The following is a 9713-nucleotide window of genomic DNA, read 5'->3' as shown; positions in this document are numbered from 1 at the left end:
TGCCAGCCCCTGGTCAGCACCAGTGAGGTCATGGATTGAGGGAAGGGCTCACTGCAGGCTGGCACTAGCACTTGTCCAGTCACCCCACCCACCAAGGCCCAGGAAGAGGCTCCTTACAGGGGGACGACCGTCATGGGAAGGTAGAAGTGCAGGCGGTACTGGCTCTTTCGCATGTCCTCTTTTCCCTGGAACTCACGCATCATGTAATCCACATACTTTTGCTGCCTCAGAAAGAAAGCACAAGGGAGGCAGGGTATTGGCAAAATGGTCTCAGCCTTCGGTTTCAAGAACTCAAGCCTGATTCCCAGGGTCCCCCTCGCCACCTCGTCTCTCCCAGGCCCTTCCGACAGGCTCTGGTGGCTGCTTCCCAAGTACTGGCCAGGACAGGTGGCCAAGGAACAGACCTGCTCTTTCTGTTTGTCACTCAGGCTGGAGTGCAGTGGTGTGATCACAGTTCACTGCTCAGCCTCCCAAAGTGCTGGGATTATAACCATGAGCCACCACACCTGGCCTTTTTTTTTTTTCTTTTGGGACAGGGCCTTGCTCTGTCACCCAGGCTGGAATGCAATGGTGTGATCACAGCTTACTGCAGCCTCAATCTCCCAGGCTCAAGTGATTCTCCCACCTCAGCCTCCTGAGTAGGTGGGACCACAGAAGCATGCCACAATTCCCAGCTAATTTTTGTATTTTTTGTAGAGACGGGGTTTTGCCATGTTGCCCAGGCTGGTCTCGAACTCCTGGGCTCAAGTGGTCTGCCAAAGTTCTAGGATTAAAGGTGTGAGCCACTGCGCTTGGACAGCAGACCTGCTCTTGAATCCTGAGTATGGGAAGGGCCTACTCGCAGCATTCACTGAAAGAGCACAGCAGCGTCTCCCTAGCCGTCCTGAAGCGCTAAGTGCATCTTCAGATCACCCCCACAACTGGCATCGCCCTGGGAGCTCTTTATTCACTCTCCCCTGTGGATAATAAAACTCAGGCCCCTATAAGGATGTGAGATGCCCATTCTCAAACATCAAGTTAACAGCAGGGAGCACCCACAACCAGGGCCACTGGCGCAACTCCAGACTCCATTCCGCTGCCCAGCTGCTGGAAAACATGGCCAAGGCCCAAAGCAGCCACCATATGAAGCTGTAACAAGAAACGGGGGGTTGTAGAGAAGGACCACTGGGTGAAGCCCTGAGAATGCTAGGAATGCGAGGGGGTTAAATTGCTTTTTATTCTTTTTCTTTTAGTTGGCCTCATTGTTCTAAAGGAAATGTTTATTATAGAACATTAAGAGAAATAAAAATGGCCGAGTGCGGTGGCTCACACCTGTAATCCCAGCACTTTGGGAGGCGGAGGCGGGTGGATTACCTGAGGTCAGGAGTTCCAGGCCAGCCTGGCCAACATGGTGAAACCCCGTTTCTACTAAAAATACAAAAATCAGCCAGGTGTGGTGGCAGGTGCTTGTAATCCCAGCTACTCGAAAGGCTGAGACAGGAGAATCACTTGAACCTGGGAGGCAGAGGTTGCAATGAGCCAAGATCGTGCCATTGCACTCCAGCCTGGGCGACAGAGCAAGACTCCATCTCAAAAAAAAAAAAAAAAAAAAAAAAGAGAGAAATAAAAACAAGAAAATTAAGAAGAATAAAACCCAGAATGTATACCTATGCTGAGGAGAGCTATGAGACGGCAGTTAACACAGGGACTCTCAAGGCACCCTCCCTGGTTTGAATACTGGCTCCAGTGCTGATGAGTCTGAAGCCCTGGGCAAACTTCTAACTTCCCCATGCCTCAGTTTCCCAATCTGTCAAATGGAGCTAAGCTTTTTGTTTTTTTCCTGAGACATGGTCTCACTTTGTCACTCAGGCTGGAGTACAGTGGTGCAATCTCAGCTCACTGCAGCCTCAACCTCCTGGGCTCAAACAATCCTCCCAGCTCAGCTCCACAAATAGCTGGGACTATAGGCGTGCACCACCACACCCAGCTAATTTTTGGTATTTTTTGTAGACAGGGTTTTACCACGTTACACAGGCTGGTCTTAAACTCCTGAGCTCAAGCGATCCACCCACCTCGGCCTCCCAAAGTGCTAGGATTACAGGCAAGAGCCACTGCGCCCGGCCGAAATAGGGGTAAGTAATAGCACCTACCCCATAGGATTCCTATGAGGTTTAAGTAAAATAATACATAGAGAGCTTAGCACAGTGCTTGGTGTAAATGCTAGTTATCATTGTCATCTTTGCTACATCAATTTGTCAGACTATCCTTGGTACTTTTCTATATGCTTAAAAAGCTGTATATTCCCATTGTCGAACATTTAGAACCAGAAAAACATGAAAGCATTATTTTTATGATGCTGTAAAAGCCTGACACTTTTAGATGTAACAGCCACAGGCTGGCCTATTCCTGAGTGACAGTGAAGGGTCATGAGACGGTCGTGGTACCAGCTTGAATCCCCCAAGCCAAATGGGAGGCTGGTGGGCAGCACAGCCGCGTGGCAGGCGGGGTCACCACTGCACACTCAGTAGGTCTCACACAGGGGCCAATGACACTTGTCCCTGGGGAATGAGCTGCCAGGAACTCAGCTCACACAGGTCTTAGGAGGGACGTCTCCACCAGGCAAGTCCCCCGGCTGGGGCCGGAATCCACAGGGAGGCTTTCCCACATCGTGATGGCCTCCCATCTTCAGCCCCACCAACTGGTCAAGGACTGGACCCTCCAGCCTCCCTCCAGCACCTGAGGAAGCAGGGGCACCCCTCCTCACCCAGGTGACAAAGCCTTCACAGTCCGAGTCCACCTTCAAAAACAGCTCCTTTAGCATCTCATCCGACACACTGCTCAGAACCTTCTTCATGGCCTTGATGAAGGCGTCCATGCCCAGGGCTTCAAAGAGAGAACAGAGAGCATCATCCCCTTCCTCACAAGTCCCTCGGCCCATCACTGCCACGGAGTTCTCAAGTGTCTGGGTGCTGAGGGGGACACACTGAAGACCACATTTACGGCCAGGCGCGGTGGCTCACGCCTGTAATTCTAGCACTTTGGGAGGCTGAGGCAGGTGGATCACTTGAGGTCAGGAGTTCAAGACCAGCCTGACCCATATGGTGAAACCCTGTCTCTACTAAAAATACAAAAATAAATTGGCTGGGCACGGTGGTGGGTGCCTGTAATCCCAGCTACTTGGGAGGCTGAGGCAGGAGAATCCCTTGAACTCAGGAGGCGGAGGTTGCAGTGAGCTGAGATCGCACCACTGCACTCCAGCCTGGGCAGCAAGAGTGAAAACTCTGTCTCAAAAAAAAAAAAAAACCACCATGTTTACCAGGTGCGCTCGGTTCAAGGCAGTCTTGGTGCTGCCTCCCCTACGGTCCTCAGCTGGTCCACTGCAGGGGGCACAGAAGGGAGATGGCTCCAGCCAGAGATGGGGCCCTTAGGAGGCTGCCTCCTCCAGCCCCTCAAACCTCAAATCCAGCCCCTCTTGGCCCTGTCTCCCTTCCTCACATCTCAGCATCCACCCCAGCCACCCCAGGCTAGGCCAATTCCGGAAGCTTCTGTCCTCACATGGTTATCTTTTGCATCTTATCTGCTCAACATTCAACCACCCCACAAGTCCTGGCTGAAAACGCGCCATATGGGAGCACTGTGCTGGTCCCACAGCAGTGTGGGGAGGGGAGGCACTAAAAAAGACCAACTCCCATTTCCATACAATTAACAAAGAGGAAGGATTGAGACAAAGAAAACTCTCCAAAGAAAAGGAGAACCAGGCCAGGCACAGTGGCTCACGCCTGTAATCCCAGCACTTTGGGAGGCAGAGGCGGGAAGATCACCTGAGGCTAGGAGTTCGAGACCAGCCTGGCCAACATGGCAAAACCCTGTCTCTACTAAAAAATACAAAAAGTTAGCCAGGCATGGTGGCACATGCCTGTAATCCCAGCTACTTGGGAGGCTGAGGCAGGAGAATTGCTTGAATCCAGGAGGCAGAGGTTGCAGTGAGCCGAGATCACACCAACGCACTCCAGCCTGGGCAAGAGAGCCAGACTCTGTCAGAAAGAAAGGAAGAAAGAAAATAAATATTTAAATATTTTAAAAAACAAAAACAAAAATTAGCCACGTTTGGTGGCGTGTGCCTGTAATCCCAGCTACTTGGGAGGCTGAGGCACAAGAATCACTTGAACCCAGGAGGCAGAGGTTGCAGTGAGCCGAGATTGCACCACTGCACTCCAGCCTGAGCAACGGAGTGAGACTGTCTCAAAAAAAGAAAAAGGAAAGAAAAGAAAAGTAGAAGCAAGGCCAGGCACAGTGGCTCATGTCTGTAATTCCAGTGCTTTGGGAGGCTGAGGTACAAGGATCACTTGAGATCAGGAGTTCAAGACCAGGCTGGGAAACATAAGGAGACCCAATCTACAAAAAAATTTTTTTAATTAGCCAGGTGTAATGGCATGAGCCTGTAGTCCCAGCTGGTCAAGAGACTGAGGTTGGAGGATGGCTTGAACCCAGAAGGCAGAGGCTGAAGTTGGCCATGATCTTGCCACTGCACTCTAGCCTAGCTGATGGAGACAGACCTTGTCTCTAAAAAATAAATAAAGGCTGGAAGCAAGCATTCACACCTATAATCCCAGTACTTTGGGAGGCTGAGGTGGGCAGAAGGCTTGAGCCTGGGAGTTTGAGACCAGGCTGGGCAACATGGTGAAACCGCATCTTCATAGAAAATACAAAAATTAGCCAGGCATGGTGGCACATGCCTGTAGTACCAACTACTGGGGAGGTGGAGCTGGGAGGACTGCTTGAGCCTGGGAGGCGGAGGTTGCAGTGAGCAGAGATTTCACCACTGCACTCCAGCCTGGATAACAGAGTAAGACCCTGTCTCAATAAATAAATAAATAAAATAAAAATGAAGAAAAGCAGCAGAACAAAAGTATATAATGGCAACAAATAGACATTAATAAATTCAGACATCTAGTAGGAGAGGTGAACTGCTTTTTTTTTTTTTTTTTTTTCTTGACAGAGTCTCACTCTGTTGCCCAGGCTGGAGTATAGTGGCACAATCTCAGCTCACTGCAACCTCCGCCTCCTGGGTTCAAGCGACTTCTGGCTAATTTTTGTATTTTTAGTAGAGATGGGGTCTCATCATGTTGGCCAGGCTGCTCTCAAACTCCTGACCTCAAGTGATCCGCCCTCTTCGGCCTCCCAAAGTGCTGGGATTACAGGTGTGAGCCCACCACACCCGGCCGAACTGCATCTTCTAAAAGCAATTATCAAAATATAAACTTTGGCTGAAGGAAAAGATGGGGAGAAGAAAGGAGGAACAGGCAAGGATAGAAAATTCTCCACATGCTGGCTGGGTCTATAAGGGGATCTGTCTGCAAATGGGTCAATAACCCGTCTACAACTTTTTTTTTAATAATCACAATCTTTAAAAAGTGCTTCTGAGCTGGGCACAGTGGCTCACACCTGTAATCCCAGCACTTTGGGAGGCCGAGGCAGGTGGATCACGAGGTCAAGAGATCGAGACCATCCTGGCCAACATCCTCGGAGTTCAGGGGGCTCCTTCCATAGGGAAGCCTTCCTAGGGTCTGTCTAAGGAGGCCACCCCCGCCATTGCCCAGTTCCATGGTTCTTGCTGACATTCTTTATCAGCTGACATACTTGCTTTCACTGTTTTGTGTTTTGTTTTTGTTTTTTGTTTTTAGTATTCTGTTTTGTTTTGTTTTGTTTTGCTTTTTGAGATGGAGTTTTACTCTTATTGCCCAGGCTGGAGTGCAATGGCACGATCTCGGCTCACTGCAACCTCTGCATCCTGGGTTCAAGCAATTCTCCCTGCCTCGGCCTCCCGAGTAGCTGGGATTACAGGCGCCCACCACCACACTCGACTAATTTTTGTATTTTTAGTAGAGACGGGGTTTTGCCATGTTGGCCAGGCTGGTCTCAAACTCCTGACCACAGGCAATCCGCCCACCTCGGCCTCCCAAAATGCTGGGAGTACAAGCATAAGCCACTGCGCCCGGCCTTGTTTTTGTTTTTGAGATGGAGTCTCGCTCTGTTGCCCAGGCTGGAGTGCAGTGGCACGATCTTGGCTCACTACAACCTCCACCTCCTGGGTTCAAGAAATTCTCCTGCCTCAGCCTCTCAAGTAGCTGGAACTACAGGCGCCCACCACCATGCCCAGCTAATTTTTGTATTTTTAGTAGAGACAGGGTTTCACCATGTTGGCCAGGCTGATCTCGAACCCTTGACCTCTTGATCCACCCACCTCAGCTCACTGGGATCCCAAAGTGCTGGGATTACAGGCGTGAGCCACCGTGCCCAGCTCACTTTCACTCTTGTCTGTCTGTCTTCTATCTCCCACTCCAGCCTGAGAGCTCTGGGATGGCAGGGATGAGCCTGTTTCCCCAGGGCTGGGTCCTGGCTTCAACAAACATTGGTCCCCAAAGGTTTCTGTGGGTGCTGAGATGTGCCAGTGATGGCACTTCATGCCAGGCATTGTTCTCTGTGCCTTATGCACCCTGACTACCTACATAAGGAAGAAAATGTGGCACAGAGAGGTGTGGTCACTTGCCCAAGGTCACACAGCTGGTAAGTGGTAGTATCAGATACTAACCCCAGCAACCTGGCTCCAGAACTCATGCTCTTAACCCCATTCTATGCTCCTTATACAACACCCAGCGCAATGATACAACAGTAATTATTATTATGTTTGTTGCTGGATCAAGGAATAAATGGAAAGCCTGAAGAAATTATGCCTTGCTAAAAGAGGGACCCATCTTGCTTATCTGGAGTTACAGCCAAGGCGCTTAAGCACTTAATGGTCCTTCCAGGTAGAAGATAGATGCCAGGGGGCAGGCCATGAGCCCTGCAGTCTCCTTCCAGACAGAGCTGCGAGTCAAACTGCCCTTGTGTGCTTTCAAAACCTCCTGGGGAGACTGAAAGGCACTCTTTCCTCTTTAAGAACCACTGACTTCCCTCAAAGATCTGGCACAACCTGGACTGAAGCTAGGAAAAGGGAACTTACAGAACAGGAAGAAGGACACTGGCATGTCCCCTCTTCCCTCCAAGGCACGCAGTGAGAGTTGGGATGCCTAAGACACGGTATGGAGCCCGCACTCATAATCCACCTCCTTAAAAGACTTTTGAAAGAGAAAAATGATCCTATTTTCCTTTATCCTACACATCAACAAAAGGTGAATTTTCTTTTCTCCCATTTAAAGCCAAAGTTGGTTTTTTAAAATGAGAAAGGGTTTTTTATATTGATATGAAAATATCTGCAAGATACATTCAGTAAAAAGCAAGAGGTAACTTGTTAATTTTTTTAAAAAGCAAGGAATACAGCATAGCAAGACACCATCTCTACAAAAAATAAAAATGAAAAAATTAGCTGGATGTGGTAGCATGCACCTGTAGTCCTAGCTACTCTGGAGGCTGAGTCAGGAGGATTGCTTGAGCCCAGAAGGTCAAGGCTTCAGTGAACTATCATCACACCACTGCACTCCAGCCTGGGCTACACAAGAAAACCCTATCTCCAAAAGAAATTTAAAAGAATAAAAATTTTAAAAAAAATAAAAAGCAAAGAATAGAACAGTGTGGACAGTAGGCTGCCATTGCATATAAAAAAAGGGAGGAAACTGATGACTGGACACTAAAATTTAAAAGAAGTAGAGAGGGCCAGGCACAGTGTCTCACACCTGAAATCCCAGAACTTTGGGAGGCGAGACAGGTGGATCACCTGAGGTCAGGAGTTCAAGACCAGCCTGACCAACATGGTGAAACCCTGTCTCTACTGAAAATACCAAAATTAGCCAGTGGTGCGTGCCTGTAGTCCCAGCTACTCGGGAGGCTGAGACAGGAGAATCACTTGAACCTGGGAGGCAGAGGTTGCAGTGAGCCAAGATCGCACCACTGCACTCTAGCCTGGGTGACAGAGTAAGACTCCATTTCAGAAAAAAAAAAAAAAAAAGAAGTAGAAATGACTAAAGGTACTTCTGTATTTATTTCTAAAGGTCACAGGAGGCTGGGTGCAGTGGCTAATGCTTGTAATCCCAACACTTTGGGAGGCAGAGGCAGAAGGATTGCTCGAAGCCAGGAGTTTGAGACTAGCCTGGGCAACATAGCAAGACCCCAACTCTACCAAAAAGTTTTAAAAAATTACCCAGGCATTGTGGCACATGCCTCTAATCCTAGCTACTCCAGAGGCTGAGGCAGGAGGATCACTTGAGCCCAGGAGTTCAAGGCTGCAGTGAGTTATGATCACGCCACTCCACTCCAGCCTGGGCAACCAAGCAAGACCCTGTCCCTAAAAAAATTAAAAACAAAGATCACAGGAAACAGAAAACAGTAATCACTTAAAGGGACATACCTGGGCACATGGGTGGTGGGGGAGAAAGACATTTTCTCTGTATATCAAAAAGGTATCATGAAAAAAGTACCTTTTGGATTTTGAACCATTTGGATATATTGAACTGTGTGGATATATTACCTATTCAAAACATACACAAACACAATAAAAACGATGGCCAAGGTCAGTACCAACGGGGTCCTCCCAGACACAGTGGTGGCACTTCCTGGCTGCAAACAATGACATTGAAGACCACCACCCAGGAACCACTCTATCTTCAGACCAGACACAAATTGTCCCTCCTAGGTCTCACTTTACTCATTCGTAAACTGGAGATTTCTTATCCTTTCCTACCCACATCACAGTGTGGTTGTAAATCTCAAAAGAAATTCACAGGGCAGGTAAATAGGACCCTGGCACGGTCTAGTGGATACAAAGAAAGATGCCTTTAAGTATTCCTATTATTTGACTTACAGGAGTATTATCTCAGGGGGAAAATCAAGCTCTAAACAGAGAAAAGGCTTGATGCACAAAGGATATCTTTACAACATTAAACTCAATAAAACCTAAATGTCTGAAAATAGGGGAATAGCTTAGCCAGTGAAACAACTGCCTCCATTAGTAATGATGACTTGGAAGATTATGTAGCAATATGGAAAATTCCTTAGGATATTAGCATTAAGTGAAAAGTAGTCTGAAATTACATATATAGTATGATTAAAGACATATGAAAACATACATAGCCATCTGTAGTAGAGAGACTTAAGCAGCCCCCATACTGTGTGCCTCCTGGTACTCAATCCCTCCTTCGATCCCCTCCCCTGGAGTGTGGTGGGACCTGTGACTTGCTTCTAACCAACAGACTATGGCACAGGTGACAGGATATGCAGGACTATGTGCACATGATTACATGATTTGTTATATAAGATTGCAACACCTGGCTGGGCGCAGCAGCTCACGCCTGTAATCCCAGCACTTTGGGAGGCCGAGGCGGGCGGATCACCTGAGGTCGGGAGCTCGAGACCAGCCTGACCAACATGGAGAAACCCCATCTCTACTAAAAATACAAAATATAGCCAGGTGTGGTGGCACATACCAGTAATCCCAGCTACTTGGGAGGCTGAGACAGGAGAATCGCTTGAACTGGAGGCAGAGGTTGCAGTGAGCCGAGATCGTGCCATTGCACTCCAGCCTGGGCAACAAGAGCGAAACTCCGTCTCAAAAGAAAAAAAAAAAAAAGATTGCAACACCCATCTTGCTGGAGTTTTTCTCCCTGTTGTTGGCTTGAGCCTTGCAAACAGCTCTGTTGGTGAATCCCGCATGGCCAGGAACTGTGGGCAGCCTCTAGAGGCTAAAGGTAGCCTCCCACCAACAGACACGAAGAAACAGAAGCCCTCAGTCATACAGGGGT

At 48.6% G+C, this 9713-nt stretch overlaps 1 protein-coding gene across 1 annotated transcript in view; it reads right to left on the bottom strand.

The window, feature by feature from the left end:
- EFCAB8 (EF-hand calcium binding domain 8) overlaps positions 1-9713 on the bottom strand; it is a 103820-nt gene that overhangs the window by 83769 nt on the left and 10338 nt on the right. The window contains exons 4-5 of the mRNA XM_054467054.1: positions 2744-2862; positions 118-221 (exon numbers count right to left, since the gene is read on the bottom strand). Of these exons, the coding sequence (XP_054323029.1) occupies positions 118-221; positions 2744-2862 (223 nt within the window). The remainder of the gene's footprint in view (positions 1-117; positions 222-2743; positions 2863-9713) is intronic.

This window comes from Pongo pygmaeus, chromosome 21 (genome assembly GCF_028885625.2).
Source record: "Pongo pygmaeus isolate AG05252 chromosome 21, NHGRI_mPonPyg2-v2.0_pri, whole genome shotgun sequence".
NCBI classification, from domain to species: Eukaryota; Metazoa; Chordata; class Mammalia; order Primates; family Hominidae; genus Pongo; species Pongo pygmaeus.
The sequence above is the reverse complement of the archived record's forward strand: the minus strand, read 5'-3'. Positions and strand labels throughout refer to the sequence as shown.